General features: G+C 39.6%; 2 protein-coding genes across 2 annotated transcripts; both read left to right on the forward strand.

Annotated features, from left to right (window-relative positions):
- The first annotated feature begins 10 nt into the window (after nt 1-10).
- LOC114136633 (uncharacterized) lies at nt 11-2,972 on the forward strand. Its single transcript, XM_028004753.1, has 7 exons — nt 11-217; nt 296-448; nt 526-1,944; nt 2,027-2,128; nt 2,458-2,550; nt 2,621-2,692; nt 2,767-2,972. Exons 1-6 carry the CDS (start codon nt 211-213, stop codon nt 2,650-2,652), a joined length of 1,806 nt encoding a protein of 601 aa, XP_027860554.1. The 5' UTR covers nt 11-210; the 3' UTR covers nt 2,653-2,692; nt 2,767-2,972.
- Nucleotides 2,973-5,400: 2,428 nt separating this feature from the next.
- On the forward strand, nt 5,401-10,501 carry LOC114136630 (uncharacterized). Its single transcript, XM_028004749.1, has 5 exons — nt 5,401-5,518; nt 5,586-5,825; nt 7,290-9,287; nt 9,486-9,596; nt 10,318-10,501. The coding sequence occupies exons 2-5, from the start codon at nt 5,588-5,590 to the stop codon at nt 10,344-10,346; spliced, it is 2,376 nt and encodes a 791-aa protein (XP_027860550.1). The 5' UTR covers nt 5,401-5,518; nt 5,586-5,587; the 3' UTR covers nt 10,347-10,501.
- Nucleotides 10,502-20,911: the final 10,410 nt, after the last annotated feature.

Raw genomic sequence — 20,911 nt, forward strand, 5'->3', positions numbered from 1 at the left:
CGCAAGCTGTTTGCTATATAACTAATTGGCTGCAGCAGTTCGGCTTTTACTCAGTAGAAATGACGTTTGGGCTTCATAGAGCGACACTTTTCTACTTCTGTTCAAACAGAAATCGTTAAAGTAACTTATTTATTTTTCTGAAACTTGGGGATGTTTATTTTTCATCCCTGGGTGTTTTATTTCCGACAGTCAGCGAGATCGTGAACGAAAATGGAAGGTAAGTCGTTTTTATTTTCAACTTTAAAATTAAGTTCAACTAATGTGTGGTTTGAAGCTATTTGACTCCGTCCTGTAGATCCAAGCAAACAGCCTCCCCCCTTTGGCAGTGGAGCTCAGAGAAGTTCCCATCCCAGACCTTACTTCTTCGTCCAGCCACCTTCTCAGCAGTATTATCTCTACCCTCCCTGGCAGCTTACCAACCCATACAGTCACTTCGGACTGCCTGCAGGTATTCAGCCATTCACACATGTAGCTCATGCATTTACATGGTAAATCTCAGAGCATTTTCTCTAAATCTGTTTATAGGTTTTAACTATGGCCGCCCCAGCCTGCATCCTTACCCCTATATGCCTTACCCTGGCTTTGTTTTACCACATGCCCCATTATATCCTGTAGATTACAAGCGGATGTTTGAACCTAGATTCCAAGCACCAGCTTGGGGAGATATACCTCGTCAACAGTACCATCCACAACCTCCGGGGCGTCGTGAGACCGCTTGTTCTGGGGCTCAAACCGACCCTAGCGATGCCATAAACAAGATAATCGAGTGCTTGGATAAACTCCGAGCCACAGAGCTTCAGAGCACCAACCGAGAGCTGGACTCTGGCGTTGGTTCTCAATCCTCAGGTATCTTTTCTCCTGTAGAAGAAAAAGCTGAAAAGCAGGGTCACCCACTGCTGTCAGAGCCAAATCATGGCTCTTTGGAGTCTCCCGGTGTGACTTCAAGTGATTCCACTGTTTATGATGGCGAGTCCAGTCAAGTTATTTTGGACCATTTGAGCCCGGAGGGAGGCTGGACAGGAAGACTGGAGGAAGAGTTGCCTATTGACAGCTCTTCAGTTCATGAAGAATGTCTCCATCAGTTGGCACCAGACAAACATTTTGTCTCACATGAGATGGAGGTCCCAGATATTCAATCAAATATCTCGGTGACTGACTCAAGTGTTCCAATTTGTGATGCTGAGAAGGACCACAAATCTTCACTTCCCTCCAGTTCGCTGGTCTTAACAGAGGCTAAAGTCTCAAAGGTAGAAGATTCAATGACTTCCTGCGATCAAACCAAACCCGATGAAGGCTACCAGATCATCAAGCTACCGTTTGATGGTGTTTTTGCTCCTGGAGCTGTGCAGCTCTCATCCCCAGCTGCGCCTTACTATTACAACTACCTCCCCATGCAGACTACACACGAGCGCATGAGTGTCCTCAGTCCATCTTTGGATGAACTGTCTTCCAGAGATGAAATGTTCTCTACAGATCTGGATGACACGGATCTCTTCCCAAAGCACATGTACACCGGGAGGAGACTTTCGGCAGTCATTGGAGGATCTCCTCCAGCGGCAGACGATGAAGAGGACTCATGGTCGCCAAAGTCGAAGAGGGTTGTGTGTGCTTGTTGTGGGAAAAACTTGGAAAAGGGAACAAGCAGGAGCAAAATCCATAGCTCCAAAGGTTATCATGATGAAGCTGGAGACTCTGAAGAGGAGGGTGCATACAGGAGAGGGTGCGAGCAGCCAATTAGAGTGGTTGTGAGGAAGCATTCTGCACCAAGGAAAACCCAAACTGTCCAGAGACATTCAGCTAAACCTTGGTATAACAAAGGCCAGTACAAAGAGCTGCCAGATGCCATGAAACAGGTGGAGAGTCATGAGGCCTGTCAGCAGGAGGTTGCTGAAGCAGAAACCGAGGAGTTGGACAGCAGGGAACTGCAGTGTAGAACATGTCTGGGTAAGTCCTGAATTGTGTGTTTTTTTTTTTTTTTTTTTAAACATTCAGGAGAAACGGCTGTGACCCATAAATCTGTTCACAGATGGACTCTGCAGAGCAGATGTGACCACAGCAGGCCAAGGCCGATGGCCAGCTGGAGAAGCAATTCCTCGTAGAAGACATGCCACCCCTCTGCAACGACAAGGTAACGTTTAGCTCATCCAAGTTGACAGTTTCTTTAGTTTTTTTTCAACTAAACAATCTTTGCCTGACCAATGGTTTAATTTCCTTTTTCATGTTGACGTCCTTCATGCTGGTTTCATTAGAGAACTTGAGGTTTATGTTGAATCTGAAAGATGTTTAAAAGTAAGATGCATGGGACTGAGCACACATTCCTGAGGGACTGATTTACTCAGTTTGATAGGATGTGCTGTTTTACTTTGTATTTTGTAGGTATTCTAGTCAGTGTTTTTTTAGCGGTAATAAGGACCTTCTTAATTCTCTGTTGAATTTTCTCTTAACCGAACTATGTAGAAATGAGCCCTCAGTGGAAAGTGATGTATCACAGGCCTAGAGATGATGATCATGAAGGTGAAGAAGAGGTGCTTCCATTAAGTTGGCAAAGAGGTATTTTTATTTGAGCAGGGGTTTATCTTTTGGTCATTATGTGAATGTAAAATGTTAATTTGTCTTTCAGACTCCACAGTGAGAGGAGAACCAAGATGTTGACGTTTTCCTTGACTGAGTTTTGAACAAAACGCATTGAACTGTAGGTGGCAATCATTCCAAATGAACAATAGTCTTAACATCTATTTACATGTTTACCACTTTTTGTTTTTACAGGTCCCCCCTAAAGGTGTAAAGGTTGAGGGATAATGGAGCACCAGGTGTAATGCACTGCACAACAAGCATAGTTGTAAAAAAGGACAAAAAAAAAATCTGCAGTGATGCTGCCTTTCACCAAAGATAACATGATCTCACAAATGGGCTAAAAGGTTGTTGAAGATGCCACTGTTTGGGGTCAGTCCAATAAAATATAAATATTTAAACTTGTTGTGGGGCTTTTGTTCTAAACCAGCCACCATGGCTTGCTCTTTTTAAATGTGAAATCCTGAAGGAGTAGAACTATTAATGGCCTGAAATGGATTTGTTTCTCCACATGGGTAGCTTGAATTTTGTAGTTATAATGTGAAAAAGTGTTATTGGTGTGAACTGATTACCTCATTTCCAAAAGTACTCAGTTGCCCAATGGATGCAGTAAGGAAAACTTCTAATAAACAGGCTATTTTTTAGTATAATTTGATCAAGTGGGATTTTTCTATTACTAGCTATCCTGACAGTGTCTATGCTAGCAGCTATGCTATGCTAGCAGCAACTCCAAAACTCATCTTTGCAAATATATAGATGAAAATATTTGTTCTTCAAGCTAAGACAGTTTTGACTATTTGAAGTTCTGCTCCTGAAAACAGTAATTTTTATGTACCCGGTTCTTAGTTTGGGCATCAGCACAGCAGGGGGTTTATCAACCTGTGGTTCTGTTGAGGGCTTGAGGAAATCCAGGTTGCTTTGATAGCTGCCTTCAGGTCACCTTATTGGTTGTGGTGTCATCTTCCTCTTGACAATACTCCATTGATTCTCTGGTTCTGGTCAGACCAGCATGCTGGTGAATCACCCACAGTACCACGGTGGTAACTGGACCAGCTTTTGGTACCTTTGGCTCTGTGGGTTGGTACCAAGTTCTCCTGGCAAATGAATCGGCATTTCCATAAAGCTTGTGGGCAGAAGTAACACAGAAATACTCTAAATGTCCTGGTAGATGTTTGCATTGACTGGACTTCAGAAAACCCAGTGGACCAGAACCAGCAGATGACATGGAGAAACCAATCATTGGAGACTACACTCTGGACTTCAAGCAACATGGATTCTGTATTTCTCCACTCTTCCACTAGACTCTGAGACCTTTACTTCCAAATAAAACACTAATTTTACCTTTAGCTGAAAACTTTGGACCATAGAGTAATAGTCCAGTTCTGGTTCTCCTGTAGCACAGTGGCTCTTATGCCTCCGTCTACTCTGAAGTGATTCTCTGTTGTTGTTGCACCATTTTCTAGCATACGTTTTCCTTCCAATCAACTTTCTATGACTATGCCTGTGAACATCCAACTTCTTCAGGACGTCTACAATATGTTACGCTTCAGAGAAATCCTGAATTTGAGGTTTTCATTATCTGTAAGTCATAACCAAAAGTACAGGAAATCTATACAATATATGGGTTTCTCTTTCTGAAGTAATTAAAAATTCTTTAACTGGACACTCGCCAACATATTCTAAATATAGAACACGATTTATTTACATCTTCCAACATTTGAGATGCTGAGTATATTTGTGGTTAAATGTGTTATTTTAGATCTTCTAGTCAGAGAAAATATCTGAGTTTTGAAAGTTGTATTACTAAAACCAACAGTTTGAACATCTTCCCCTGTTTAAATCTGAATCTTTGAGCTAACAGAGGCAGAGGAAAAGGTTGTCATAATGATACAGATCCCATTTTGATTGATTTGACAAGTTTTTAGTCATACCACAGAAGAAGAATAGCATCATTAGGAGGATTTTCATCATCTAGAAGAGTAACCAAGAGTTTTCACAGAAAATTAAAGAATTGAATATGTTGATTCTTAAAGAACAATTCAAGTTTTTGGAAAAAGGTTTCTAATCTGCAGTTGAGTTTTAGAACAAGTTGTTTTATTCTACAAAGTTTAGGATTAAACAGAAAGATTCCATATAACATTACAAACTGTTTTTTAAAAATAATTATATGCAGAGTTGGGTAGTAACTAGTTACCTTTTTTATTTACTTTTTGGAGTATTTTTGTTATGTTGCATTGCTAATCTTAAGTAAAATTTTGGGATTTTCTTCCCACTGAATGACAAATAATCACGTTTTAACTAAAAAACTCACCAGACACAGACACACCTGCAGTTTTTGTTAAAGTTTTATACGTTTTTTTTATTGAAAGAAACTGTTTAGGAACAAAATTTGTCTTGCCTCATTTTATTTATTTCTGTTACTAATATATATTGTCATTTTGCTCCTCAAAATACCAACATTTCCACTTAACTTTATATTTTAGTCTGTCTGATGATGTAATTTTAAAATATTAAATAATTGATAATTTCATCACTTACATGAGTAATTTATTGTATGGCTGCTTTTAACTTTTACCTGAATAATGTTAAGTAGTGCTACTTTTATTTGTGTACATTTTTTGGGTATTTTACTCACCTCTGATTGTCCAAAGAGAAACAGATTCTATCAGAGATGTTTAAAAATCAAAAGGATTTCACTTTGTAAGCCTTTGTGTGTCATTAGACTCAATCGGATTCTTAATTTGGATCACAGCTGTTTTCCGGTTCCACACCCACCTGTTCGGAATAAGGCTCTGTGATTGGTTCACACAGCAGCTCATTAAGCTCTAATTGGACGAACATCACCTGGAGCGGAAGCTTCTTTGCAGCTTGTGTGTTTGGTTTCCACTTGATAGCATAAAGGAAAGCTCACCCGGTTTCTCTGTGGATGTTTTCTTCTCCTTTGCATGTAGGTGCAACTTTATCCCCAGGAAATAATCTTAACTCCTAAGTGATACGTGTCTCTCTTTGTTCAGATATGGAAGCAGCCACGCCTAACTTGCAGCATTCCTTCGGGCTGGGCCCTAGAGGTCCAAACTTGAACCCGAAGCTGGGCCCAGACCCGGCCGCTCCTGTTCCGCCTCGTCCGGAGGAGCAGCACCATAAGCCGTTCTTCTACATCCAGCCTTCGCAGCAGTACCTGCCGATGCAGAGTCTGCAGTGGCCGGTAGCCATGCCTATGCCCTACAACCCGTACTACGGCTACCCTGGCTTAGGTGAGTGAGATTCTCTGACTCGGGCTAATGGATTATTAACATTTTTGTCGCAAAAAGTGGGTTTGTACTTTCAGAGACACCTAGGGGCGCTCCGGTAAAGGGGGCGCCAAAGAGATGGCAGAAAAAATAAATTCTAGTCGGCGTTTTCTGTATTCAGCATTCAGAGTTGGGTAGTAACTAGTTACGTTTTCTTGAGTAACCTTTTTGAGAAAGTACTTTTAGGTGTATCTTTACTATGATTTACTTTTTATTTTTACTTGAGACTAATTTTATTATGAAATATTTCTTCACTTGAGTAAAATTTACAGATTTTTCTACCCACTGAATGAAAAAAAAAAACGTGTTTTAACCAAAAACTCGGCAGAAACGGTGAGTTTCTGGAGTTAAACACCTGCAAGTGTTAACAAAAACAGCTTTTGTTAAAGTTTGCTAAGTTAAAAAAAAAAAAGAAATAAATAAACTGATTTGGAAAAAATGCTTTCCCCTGATTTTATTTTTGTTACAAATGTGAATTGTCATTTTTGTCCTTTAAAATACCAAAATTTCCACTTGACTTTATATTTTGGTTAGTCTGGTGTAATTGTTAAATATTAAATAATTGATCATTTGATCAGTTAGTCAGTACCCGAGTAGACTTTTAACATTTTTACTCGTACTTGAGTAACTTCTTGGATGGCTACATTTTACTTTCACTTGAGTAAAAATATGTTGAAGTAGTGCAATTTTTGAGCCCTCTGCCCACCTCTGTCAACACCTGTGCCCATAATTTGTCCGTATTCACCTCAGAAAGTAACTAGTCGCTACCCAGTTTTCATATGTCGACCTGCTTTCGCTGATTGTTTGTTCGAGGTCCATTTACCTTAATAGAAAACAAGGAAAGGTAGGTAAAAACAAATGTATCAAATTAAATAGTTTAATTTAAATAACAAACAATGCATAAATGAATTGACATTTTGAGAGACTTGGGATAAAACTAGCTCAAAATGTTAACTTTAGTCCAGTATTGCAAGATTTTCTCAACTTCTATGGAAATTTTCCATGTTTGTCACCATGTCACTACCCTCTGGTGGCCAAAATATGTAGTGCAGGTCAGGAAATACTGGTGTCTGGTTTGAGGTGCTGGGCAGGTACTGGCGTTACTTGGAAATTGTTCTCTTCAAAAGTTTTCTTTTCCATCTTCAGAGATGTCAAATTAAAGACTTCATGGTTGAAAATGTGAATAAAAAATCTCAGATAAAGCTGTAAAACTTAGGTTTTGCACCATTGCGTCGTTTCAAATGTACAGTTGTACTACTGTTGGTACTATAGCTTTCTAGTCTTCCCTCCCCAGCCTTGGTCTTGTGTTTAGATGCCCAGAGTACCACATGTATTATAATCTGTCATTATTCTCTACAAATGTGACTAGCAGGATGATATATTTTCCTTTTTACCTAAGTTGAATATCTCTGTTTTGTTGTGGTCAAGGGCTTGGCCTGCCAATGATGCCCCACTATCAGCCAAACCCCTACATGGAGCCGCCTGGCTTTGTTGTTCCCCACACCCACCTCCATCTGATGGACTACAGACGCATGCTGAACCCCCAGTACTACCACACCATGGCCTATCACGCCCGCAGGTTTCGCTACCAACACAACTCTGCGTCGAAACAAATGACCAGCTCTGAGGTTCAAACTGAGCCGCTTCTCTCAGTTCATAGGACCAGCACCCCAAGGTCCAGCGGCGACTCCACTGACAACGCCACTACTGATCAGCTCCAGTCACCGTCTTTCACCGTACAAACAGAGGAATCCCCTTCAGAGCACCAAGAGAAGGCGCCCTCTTCCACCACGGGGATACCATCAAACAGCACCTTTGTGATTCAGACTGAGGAGGTGACTATTGAATGTTGCGCCACACCAGTGGGACTCCAACTGCTCCACGCTCAAGAGGCTGCGGAAATGTCCCACAGCTTTCCCCAGGATCTGGTTCAGTGTAGCTCTCCTACCCAGAGTGCTATCCTGCAGGATGAGGGTCTCGACCTTCAAGCAGACCAGTCTGAGCAGGAGCTCAATGTTTGTCCAGACAGCCTGTTAGTTGGAAAGCCAAACACTGGGGACAAGAGCCTTTCTCTAGGGGATCCCATGAACCAAATAGATCCTGTGTCTGTAAACGAATCTGAAGAGACTTCAACTGATGAAGACTTGAGTGTGACCTCAAAAAGCTTTCACCTCAAAGTTGTTCAGGTGCCATTTGATTCAACGTATTTGGATGAACTGAGGAAGATTGAGTCCACAGTCTGGTCAGCTGAGGAATCGTTCATGACTTCCCCTGTCCAAAACGCCTTCATGAAGGCTTCCAATAAAACACTGAATGCTTCAACTGAGGAGTTGGTAATGTCGACACAGGAGGTTCCTACTGAGGAAATCCCTGAAACAGAGATGCCTGTACTAGCAAAGGTTGAACTAGAGGAAACTGTCCCCACTGTAGAGATGTCTGAAGCAAATATCCACCCTGTTACAGATGCTTCTCCACTGCCTGAGCTAACAAACACAGCAGAGGAACCTCTTTCAACCAATATCCTTCTACCAGATAATTCCCCTCTGGAATCGGACAGAGAACATCACCAGCTTGAAACTACAATTGACCAGGATCATCAGGACACCTCCTTTGAATCTTTGCCTGCGTACCTTCCCTCTACCAGCTGGATTTCAGACTTTAATCATAGCCATCACTGCAATAATATCCCACTAGCTCCTATGAAGCAGAACAAACCAAGGAATCTCCATAGTCTGGATGTGTCTAAAAGGAGAAGAAAGCTTAACATGGATTACAAAGAACAACCTAATGTTCGGAAACCAAAAGAGAGGTACAAACCCAAAGGCAAGGTGGATCGACAAAGTCTTTCTGACCATGAATGTTGCCTCGGCAGAAATTTCAACGAGAACATGTTGAGCTCTCGCTGGTCCAACAATGAGCGACTCTGTACCAGATGTACGGCAAAACGTAGGATCACAACATCTCCAAGTTCAGTGTGTGAAGGCCGAAGCTTGAAAAGGAAAGCGGTTCCTTTCCAGCAATGGAACGATGTCCTTTTACCGACATGTGAAGCCTGCAAATCTCACACAAAGAGGCAACTCATGAGAAAAGATTCCAGTCCGGATCTTTGTTCTCCCCATTATGGTCACGACACAGAGTGTGACTCTTCTGGGAACAGTTCATGTCGGACGGGACAGGACTTCAAGAGGCCGCTGGCACCGAGGCAGATGGCAACTGAAAGTCCTATGACAATCCACACAAGGCTGAGACAGAGCAACTGCTTGCATGACGATCTGCAGGATCAGTCGGTCGGCTGGGAAAGACTCCACCGATGTCCGCATGGGAACACGATCCAAGAGATTGACGAGAACTGTGACGCACCAGTTTCCCACAAGGAAAAATGGAGTAACCTGGACCAGATGTACCTGATGCACAGACGGCAAACTGGTAAGCCAACAACTAACAAATCATAGGGCTACATTTATTTCATGAGTGTCATTGGTCATGGAGACTCAAAGAGTCTTAAACTAGCATCAGTTGAAGATTTTGCTATCTCCTTTCATGGAGCCATTTGTTTCAGTTCAGTGTTTAAAGCAGTTTTAAGAAGAACAGCAGCGGCTAACGTCTGACCTCACTGTTTTCCAGAAAAGGGGTCGTGGAGAGATGCAACGCTCAACACTTACAATGGCCGCGTCTTGAAGGAAGCCACCTCACAACACTTTATTAATCACAAGAAAACACAACCACAATCACAAGGTTTGCTTTTGATGTTTCACTTTACCGTTTAAAAAAAACAAACCATAGTCTCTATACCCTTAAAGTCAGGCGTATTAGACTTGGAAAGCTGTACCGAACTAAAACAAACACAGATGTTAATGGAAAAGGTGTAAAGGCTAAAATCAAGCAGTTGTCACAATTGGTTTTTCCACTGTCTAGTTTGATCAATATCTATATGAAGCTAATTGGTAAAAATCTGAACTGGCAACAAAAAGCTTCTTGATCAGGTCAAGATTTAAAAGCTGATTGTCAAAACTTGAAGCCATGTTCTTTTAGTTGTATATCTTTGTAAACTTGGCATAAAAGAAAAATGAGCTGTTGCATTACTTTTCATCTAAGAATAGGAGGGAAAAAGCAGCTAAAAATGGATTTAACTTGGATTAGATGCATCTCCAGACTCATTTATAGATTATTCTTTTATATATGTATTTTATATCTAGTCATATTTAAATTATTTGCAATAACGTTCTTATGCATATATATAATACATGTTATATTTGTATTAATGTCTACACATTAATGGTTGTGGTAGCTTTTCAACTTCCATAAAGTATATTTTACTCTATTTAAAGCATTTACTTTGAAAAAGGACACTTGTTCAAGTAATGTAGTCCAGCTAATTTATTTCCTTATTTGTGAGAAGCATATGGTCTAAGTTTTATTGTCTCAATTTTAACATTTTCTCCCGTCTTTTCTTCAGGAATCTGCACCAAAGAAACGAGATGCTGATTTGCACCAGAGCACAACTTAAAGTACAGCCACTGTTTGTTTTAATGATCAGCACTTAAATTAAGTCTTTTACACTTTATTTGGATATGTAAATGATCACAATGTTCACTATTTATTCATATTGAAATAAACACAAATTTAATAGTTTTTGCAAACATCTTGAGTTTTTGTTCCTGAATTTGTCCACCAGAGGGAGCTGTTCCCGTTCAGAAAACCACGAATCCCTTAATCGGATGAATAAACGTCTCTATTTCACTGATTTTTAGAAGAACTAGGAAAACTAAAACTAGAAAGCATAATTTGTCAGCTGTGAATTTCTTTTTAGTTTAAACCTCTGCAGAAGTGGGCAGAGTTGACAGAAATTGCATTTGAGGAAGAGAAGTGCTTTAAACAAAGTTTGGTGTAGTGAAAGTACAAGCATATTACTTAAATAGTTAAGTAAGTAATTACTACCCACCTCTGACGCATTTACTCCAGATGTTTAAATGAAAGGTCTTCTGTCGATGCCATTCTGTGAATTCCTGATGTTCTCTTGTGGTCAAACCTACAACATTTTGACAACTTTAGCATTCTGGATCAACTGCAATGGTTTTTCTGTTTTGCCCTAAAGGCAGAAGCTGTGAAGACAGTTGCAGTGTTCAATGCAACTAAATATAAAAGCATGGATGAGTTTCTCTAGATCTTACTAAAGCATTAGTCCTTTTAATCCTGCAGGCGATGCAAGGCCGACTTTAGAACTATCTCTATGTGGCTGTGAAGGTTCAGGTTTGAGTCGATCACACCCAGATGTTGGTTGGGCCTGCTTGTTTTTCTTGTGGATTTTCATTTTTTAATTTAATTGTTCACATTAAGTGCCAAATTAAAAGGAAAATTTTTTGAAATTGTTTTAAGTTTATTGATTTTTCATTATTATGCAACTTACTTGAAAATGGTCTCAATGCAATATAACAGTTTATATTTATCGCAGTAACTTCTGGGACAATTTGTTCAGAAGAAATGCCGTTGTGACTGATCGAATCGTCCATCTTGATTTTGGAGATGTCTTACAAATTCTGTCCAAAGTAAAAGTTTAGAAACCAGTTTTGTTTTTCTGTTTTAGAGTAAATTTGGGTAAAAGTCTGTACTTCCGATACTCCCACTGGTTGTTGGTCCATCTTTATCACCACATTTTTTACTCAATCAGCTTTCTAATTTGATTTTACAGTACTATAACCTTTTCAAACCTCTTACCTAAAATGAGACTAATATTAGACAGATGTGGTCCCACCTTTACTCAGACCTTAACAAATGACAAGTTGCTAAAATAAACATATTGTTGCCCTTTTAATGATTAGATCAGCAAAAATGACGAGAACACAAGTTTTTAATGTTTGGGGCAAAGTCTTTTTGCCTCTGGGCTGAATCAGTTAAAGAAATAATTATACCAGCAATTTTTCTTATGAAGCTGCTAAAGTGGCTGTGGTGCATGTTATTGATAAAGCACAAAGCGCTTCTCCCCGTGAGCTTAAATACACATTTATTAAATAAACAGTAAATCTCTCCGGAGCAGAACATTGGAGGTCGTGCAGCGCTGCACAACGCTGCGAGACGTTGTTCTGGATGAAGCATGTAATGTGTTATAATGGCTTCCTTCTGCAGGGGAGGTGAAACCAGAAGCATGTTTCTGTCTGTTGGCTTGTGTTGGGAGTTGATGTGACTTTCAGGGCCTTGGACTAGGCCACCACTTACTCGGCTCACTCAATACATCCAGAGTGGGTAGTAACTAGTTACGTTTACCTGAGTAACTTTTTTTATTTGATTTTTACAAGTATTTGCTCTTTTTACTGTTCAGTAATTTTATTATGAAGTATTTCTACTTTTGAGTAACATTTCTGGATTCTCTACCCACTGAATGAAAAACAAACATGTTTTAACCAAACATTCCTGAAAGAATCTGATTTGGAAACATTTTTCTTTTGCCTGATTTTATTTATTTTTTATATTATGATCATTTTCATCCTTAAAATATCAAAATGTCCTTGCAATTATCTAATTTTTAAATATTGTTCAGTCACTCAGAACTTGAGACAAATACTCTTTCACTCAGGAGTAATTTCTTGGATATCTAATATTTGAGTAATTTTATCATAAAATTTTGATGGCAGAAAAAATTATTTCTAGTTGGCATTTTCTGTATTTAACCTCCAGAGTTCAGTAGTAACTAGTTACATTTACTTGAGTATCTTTTTTTGAGAAAACGTACGTTTAGGAGTATTTTTACTGCGCTGTACTTGTTACTTTTACTTGAGTAATTTTATTATGAAGTATTTCTACTCTTGAGTAGAAATTTGGGGATTTTCTGCCCACTGAAAGAAAAACAAAAATGTTTTAACCAAAAATTCACCAGACACACACACCTGCAGTTTCTGTTAAAGTTTCAGATGTTATTTTTATTGAAAATTTTAAAAAAAATCTTTTCTTTTCCTATTTTGTTATTTGAATTATTGTCATTTTTGTCCTTAAAATACTAAAATTTCCACTTAATTTGATATCTTATGATGTATTTTTTTAATATTAAATGGTTGGTTATTTAATCAGTCACTCTGAACTTGAGTAGACTTTTTATCAAACACTTCTTTATTCTTGAGTAATTTCTTAGATGTCTTTTTATTTCTACTTGAGTAAAAGTACCTTGAAGTAGTGCTACACTTACTTGAGTACAATCTTTGGCTACTTCGCCCATCTCTACTTTACTTTCTTCTCGGTGTGCTTTGTTTGAAGCAGAGACAGTGGAGAGGTTTTGGATTTTACAGAAAGCTGCTCTTTAGTGGTTTGCGGTTATCAGCGAGGAATGGTTCTTGGAAGCCAGACGGGATTAGAAAAGCTGGATCGGTGGAGCGCATCGCATGATTTCCCACCAGATCTGCCCGTTTCAGGGATCGGATCTAAAGCCCAGAGTGGTTGGTCTCACAGCTCATATCTCAGACTTGTTTCATTCCGCTGCTCCATCTTTATGACGTCTGCATTATGGGTAAATGTGACGGACTGATTGGCTCTCAGGGGATTTACAGTAGGATGTGATGGCGGCTGGTGAGGTTGTGTTATAAAGCTTAAAAAGGCCCAGGATTCACATTTTGTACTATAAAAATGCAGATTAAAAACGCAAATACTCCAAAATATTTGATTCATTCAAAACATACGTAATTAATTCACAGTGGCGCAGTTGGTAGCACTGTTGCCTTGCAGCAAGAAGGTTCTGGGTTCGATTCCCGGCCCGGGGTCTTTCTGCATGTTCGCCCTGTGCATGGTGGGATCCATCCGGGTTCTCTGGTCCAAAAACATGACTGTTAGGTTAATTGGTCTCTCTAAATTCTCCCTAGGTGTGTGTGTGCATGGTTGTGTGTCTTGTCTGTCTCTGTGTTGCCCTGCGACAGACTGGCGACCTGTCCAGGTGACCTGTCCAGGTGACCCCGCCTCTCGCCCAGAACGTTAGCTGGAGAGGCAGCAGCTCCTCCTGACCCCACTGGGGACAAGGTGTTAGAAGATGGATGGATGGATAATTACAAAATGGCTAACAACCTAAGTTAGCAAAATAAATATCTCAAGCGCATCTAAAAAACTTTGCTTCTAATGTTTATTCTTTACACATCTCAATTTAAAATCCAGTTAAAATGCTTTCAAATATTTCTGCAGCACCATCAACCCGAACGTTGAAATTGATCAGACTGATTAGTTTAGCTCAATTCTGTGAGCCTGAAGAATCATTTCTCCCGTTAGCGCTAGACTTTTGTGTTTGTTTTGTTTGTATTTACCCAGAATGCCCTGTCCTGTAGTCCACTTCCTGTATTTGGAGTGTTATGCGGTCCACTTGGCATTCACATATTCATTCAAACACCAGAGTTGATTTTAATCCAGTCAGAGGTTTGTAGGAGGCCCAGAGTTCACGTTTTTTGGTTCAGTTAGCGTTCACACCTCCTCAAACAAACCCGACTTTCTGGGTCAACAGACTCGTTTGATTAGAGCTGCAGTATGTAACTATTATAAAAATATATATTTTTTAACATATTTGTTCAAATTGTTTTTATTTTGTGACGACCAGCTAGAGCCAGGAAGCGGAGTTTAGCTTCTCCCTGTCAGCATAGCCTGTCTTGAATGCTAAAGCTACTTAGCATGGCCACCAATGATGATGGAAAAACGGATTTCTGTGTTTCTTCTCGATTAGCACATTTTGCAGCACATTCAGCACAAGACCCGCTGTCAATCAGCGGGTCTTGTGCTGATTGACAGCGCTAAGACCCGCCTCCTGGCTCTGATTGGTTATTTTTGGTGCATTTCTTCAGACGGCAACAGTAGCTCAGGGAGAAGGTGGAGGAAATCGATCTTTTTACAGGTTATCTGTCTCATAATAAACTGTCATGACATGGTGAGGGTTAACAAATATATAAAAACATGTTTTTATAGAAGTTACGTACTGCAGCTTTAAAGAGCACTAATCAAGGCTGATGTGAATGCAGCAGCAGCAAATGAGGTGGATTAGCAGAGCTGGAACTCGAGGTGTCTAATTATGTTCAGCTTACAACTGAACAAAATCACTTGAGGTGCTTAAATCAATGAATATCCAACATCATTTAATGTTTTTAACATTAAAAAATACCTCAAAACTGATATCCTCTGCAGAGAATTGCATTTATTGAATCTGAAAATCCAAATCTTGTTCTACCACGTCAAGCTCTATAAGCTGAAAGTTAAACTGTACTGAGGAAACGCAGCTACTGCTTGGTGTAGGCATCAGGCGAACACGACGCCGGTGTTCAGCTCGGCGTAAGGTCGTGCCTCAGATGCCTGTCGGAGCTGCGGGAGGTTAAGAGCATCCATCGTTTCTCCTTAACTGTTTGCAGGATTCTGTCAAGCTGTCAAGTCGGTTCCACGGTTCAGGCGTTTTGAAATCCTCATCACTAATGCTGCACAGAACACGCGCTTACTCCGAGGACAGTTTCACTTCAAGGGCTCTGCCGTCTTTTACAGTTAAATAGAAAACGATGTAACCCTGAGGGATTATTATCACTTTGGTAAACGCAGCCTGACCACTGGCTGCTGAAAGCTTCATGTACATTTAATGTGAAAAAATAAACCATGAAATATTTGCTGAACGTTTTAATTTCCCTGATTCCTTCCTGGTCACTTATAGAATCAAGATATTTTATTTAAAGTTTAACATAACATCACAAAACTGGAAAAACTTCCCGTAGTGTAGAAAGACAGTAAAATTAAAACTTTTGGGCAACAATGATTGGCTCTGCACTGCAAAAATGGAAAACACCATCAGGTAGGCTATTGTCTGATTTCTAGAGCCGATATCTTGAAATAAAACTAACTCCTTTTAGCACCAAACAATAACAGTATTTTCCAGCATCCAGATCGTTTTTTAAAGCAGAAATTAATTCCCAGTGGGCCGAGAGAAGCAGCTTTTGTCGACCATCGCTGTTGTTTGTGGATGTGCGTCAGATTTACGTGCGTACCGGAAACGCGCGAATACAAAGGTTCCGGTCGCAATTAATTGCGTTAAAACGTTTAAGGAGTTGAAATATATGTAAATAAGTAATCAAAATTAACAAGTTAAAGTGCAAATACTAATTTAATTTTTAAAAAACAATGAAACAAAAACTTAATTAATCAAACTAAATAAAAAGCTGAATTTTTCTTTTAAATGAAGAGAAACACTGGAGTCCATCCTGGCTGCCTCCTCCACTGAAGACAAAGCCTTCTGGTCCCTAACCGACATGATGGATCCCTCGTTGAAAGATCCCTTCTGTCATCCAGACTCCCAATTAGGGCGCCTTGCTACGGCTGGCCGGTCCACACCCAGAGGCAGGAGGCCGGCATCAGTCACTCGGCAGACCGCTGTGACTTTTCTGGTGGTTTGATCCATCAGTCATCTGACGCGGCTGGTGCAGGATGCCGACCTCTCAGGTGAGACGCGCCGAGACAGACTGAAACATTTCCTCTTCTCTGAGCTTTTTGGAGAGCTGGAAGTTAAACACTCCCACCCAACTGAACCCTGAGTGTGAGACCGCATATTATGGCCATTATAGTGAAAAAATGAGTACTGTAATGACGCCAACACCGCAGATGTTATAAGGAATTTTCTCAGCATAAAAACAAGGACGTTTCTGAGCTCAGGGTCAAACATTTGCACACACAGAACAAACTCAGAAACTTTGAGAGTAATCTAAAAATGGTTTTAGAAAAAAACATGGAAATTTTCTTAAACTTTTTTCCAAAAAAACCTCTGAGATTATTCTCAGAGTTTTTTGTGCAAATGTTTGGCTTTTGGAGATCAGAGATATTGTTTTATTTTTAGATTGATCTAAAATATTCTGATTTTTTTTCTAGCAAATGTCCAAAGTTTGAAAAATGATTTGAATTTTCCAGAAAAATTAAAAAAAAATGTGTGTGTGATGAAGATTCTAGAAAATTTCAGTTTTCTGGACATTTCTGAGTTTAAAAAGTAAAACATTTTTTACCTAACCCTAACCCTCTGAGATTTATCTCAAAGTTAATATATTTTTAAACAAATTTTCAACTCAGACATTTCCACGTTTTTCTAGAAATTTTCTCTGAGTTTTTTGGAAGACATTTCCTTTTCTACTTGCAGTGGCTTCTGTATGAGTGTGTTGTTTTTGTGTGTGTGCTGGGTATTTTTTACAGTGTAGCCGTGGCTCCATCATCGCCTCCTTGTTTGAGGGTTTGATTTCCGCCGGGGTTTCCGACATTCTGCTCGGTTGAGCAGGAACGCCGTGAAGGTCGTTGATGTTGGCAGCAGAGAGGAAATGTAGCAGTGAAACAAAACACCGACTGGCTTATTGCTTCCACACAACATTTACGGAAGGCAAACATGATTAAATGTGAGTTTGTTTTGTTGTGTGACAGTTTATTTAACCAATAAGAAGGAGTATATCTTAAAAGGAAAAATAATTCAGTGTAAGAATAAGAAATATTTGCATCTTTTAATGTATTTCTACTATTGTATAAAAAAATCTGCAGAATCTGCTCGTTTTTTAAAAACTGATTAATCGATTAATCGCTAGTTGCAGACAACAAGAGCGATAAAGTGCTGCCTGGCTGCGTACTGAGTCAGCGCAGAGTGAAAATGGACATGCTGTAAGGTCATAAGGCCGGAGGGGAGCAGCAGATTTCAGCGGATTCCGCTTGTTTTCTGCACGGAGGAACAGGTTCATCACGCCGCCGCGGCGCCTCAGATTTCTGAGCTGACGGCAGATAGATCAGCCGCCATGTTAACATCTGGGGCTGGTGCACTTTAACGCCCCTCAGCTGAAAAATGACCTGTGCTTATGAAGTGCGCCTCGTCGGACTGGGTTCAGGTTTTTTTTTGGCAAACGAGAAGGTCAGACTGCAATGAGAAGCATCAATTGGCTCCAAATATTTTAACCAATCAGCTAATTTGAGCTCTACGGAGCCCCCTAGAGGATATGAGGGGAAAATGTTCTTTTGCATTAAATCACAATAAATGGTCTTTTTTTGTAAGCATAGAGCAGATCAATTTAAATTTGCATATTTATACACATTTAAAGAGTCTCAGTGAAAACGTGTTTCTACATTCTGGAAGAAAACTGACTGAAAATCGATCTATAACTGCGTGTTTATGTTTATGTTAGGTTATGGGACTGCGCTTGAAAACGGCCCTTTATTAACCATTCACACTACTGAAAAAGACACAATCAGATGAGTTTATTACACCAGGAAAAGAACTCTAAAATAATCCAAATAGTTTTGTTTCTTTTTACAAAAAGTGTTTGATTATTAGGAGGGATGGAAAGAGATGGGAAGCTGATTTTTGACCTGTTTTCCTTTTCACACAGGTTTGTGGTGCATTTGATCCTAAAGTCAAAAATAAGTAAAATTTCAGATATCACAAACGAGATATTAACTTCATACAACAAATCTCAAGTAAAAGTAAAAATATGCCTGAAAGTAACTTTTTCCAAAAAGTTATTCAAGTAAATAACTTGAATAACTTTTCAAATTATTCATTAGCTAATGAATAGATTCATAAACACAAAAACAAAAACTACTACATCTTTAATTTCATTATGTTTCAGTTTTAGAAAGAGTTGTAGTTTTTCCCAATTAATTATGTATTTCAGTTAACAAAAATGTTTTCTCTATTTTCAGTTTTAGCTAACTGCTAAAATGACATGAACATTGGACATTGGCAGTAGCCCAGGGCCGTGAGTTTTGGGGCGGCCTAAAAAAATATTATTTTTTTTTGTGTGTGTCGATACTGTGCATGTTTTCCAAACATTACTCTTCTTCTTGAAGCCTTGGGCTCGTTTTGCGTGTAGTAGGAGCTGCAGTGCGAACTGTACCTGCCTCCAGACATGAATATTCAGCAGCAGTAATTGGATGAAGTGACAGTTCAGCTGCTGAAAAGGTGCTCAGCAGATTCAGCCTGGCTTTGCCGTGGGAATAATTATCCACATGATTACCATCATAATATTTACTCGTTCAACACATCAGATCAGATTCAAACGCTGCAAATAAGCGCGCTCAGTTCCTGGCGGTTGCTGCTGCCACACCCAGAGGTAATCAGCGCCGCGTTCTGGGCGAACGTTTTACCCAAACAAACTCAGCAGGGGGGAATGCCAATTCAGGAAGAGGGAGATTGCAAACATGTGTAGCAAGCAGTCTGCAGAGACCTCAGAGCAATGACTTGTTCCTCTTCCAGAACAATCTAATTCACAGAAACACGTAGCAGATGTGGCGACCAGAGAGTGTTTGCAAGAGATGATTGCAGGAAGTAAACAAAAACGGGCAGGATGGAGGAATGAGCTAATTCTCGTTATGTAACTGAATGGGGCCCAAAGAGGAACCGCCGCAGCTTTACTCTTAGTAGATACAGAATCCACCAGAGACGAAGCAGAAACTGCTGTCAGAAACTCAGCAGCACAATCAGCTAGCTGGGTTAGCAAGCTAACTAAATACTTAGTAATATTTAGCTTAGCAAACAAATATTAGAGCTAAATATTAACTTGTAAGCTAAATATTTAGCTTATTAACTATAAGTAAGTATATATACTATAAGTAAATATTTGGGTAGTGCTAAATATTTAGCTTACAAGCTAACTATTTTTGTCCAATTAAATATTTAGTTAGCAAGCTAAATTGATCTCTAGCTAAATATTTAGCCTCATACTAAGTATTTAGCTTGATAACTAAATATTTATGTGGGGAGAAATATTTAGTTTGGTAACTAAATGTTTAGTTTGTAAACCAACTATTTACTTTAAAGATTAAATATTTAGTTAACCCCAAAATATTTGGTTGGAGATAAGTGTTTAACTTGCTAATTAAATATTTAGTTTGCAAGCTAGGTATTTTGCTTGCTAACTACACATTTAGTTTTCAAACTAAACATTCACCTTGTTTACTAAATATTTAGTTTGAAGGCTAAATATTTAAGTTGCTAACTAAATAAGTATCTAGAGCTGAACATTTCATTTCATATTTTGTTTGTAAGCTAAATATTTTTGCACCAAACTAAATATTGCTTGCAAGCTAAATATTTAGTTTAGAGCATGTTTTTATGAAATATCATCTCTGCTGCCTTGATATTGAGTTGTTAGCATGTCAAGACAAAGATGAGACAGTGACAGCCTTCAGTCAGAGGGATCTTCAGACTTGTTGCAGCACTGACTGCTACCAGACTTCCTTCCTGCCCACCAACAACTATCTATAACATCCTTATCGGTATTCAGATTAACTGATAATCATTAATGAGTATCTTTGAACTGAATTGGAGCCCGTCAGACAGAAAATGAGCAAAGACTCTGGAATCTGTTCCGACCCAAACAGCAGCTTAAATCACAGAGTTCTGACAGACACCCAAACGCCTCTTCTAGCTGCGCTGCGTTTGTGTGTCTCCAGCGATAAGCCGTGTTGCTTTTTCCTCCAGAAACTGAGGCACAGACGGGATGAAAGCGAGGACCACGCGGTTTGCTAACCGAGCTGAAGTTTCTTCTGTGAACTGACAGCTAAAAACTGGAAACAATCGGAGCAGAACAACATAGTCGCTTTTCTTGACCTAATTAAATCTGTGATACAGAAATCCTGAATGATTTACGAAGCACACAAACTAGTTTATCCCTTTAACTGTGATGAATAAACCTTGAGATTTGATCCCCCGCCTGCTTCTCTGGGCCTGTGAAGACAAGATACAGAATTTTTATTTGAATGTTTAACTTTCTGGAGGCAGGCTGGGATAATCCCTCTTGTAGAGGGAAATATCTGACCCAGCCAATGATTTCCGGAGACCCTGCTGTGCCTCCATCATGAATTAGAGGCGCTGAATTGAAATCAAAGGTGGGGAGAAAAGATGCAGCCGATGTGTGGAGGAACCGACCAGGTGTGAAGCCAAGCACGTCTCCTTTAATGGTTTGGTTCATCTCAAAATGCATGAAATGTCATCCCCAGGTATTTCGTCCTAATGAGGTCCTTAGATCCGCGGATGCAGCTGGCGCAGAAAAAGTGACCGCTTCTGTACACAAAATCTAAAATATAAATAATAT

Source organism: Xiphophorus couchianus, chromosome 21 (assembly GCF_001444195.1).
Source record: "Xiphophorus couchianus chromosome 21, X_couchianus-1.0, whole genome shotgun sequence".
NCBI classification, from domain to species: Eukaryota; Metazoa; Chordata; class Actinopteri; order Cyprinodontiformes; family Poeciliidae; genus Xiphophorus; species Xiphophorus couchianus.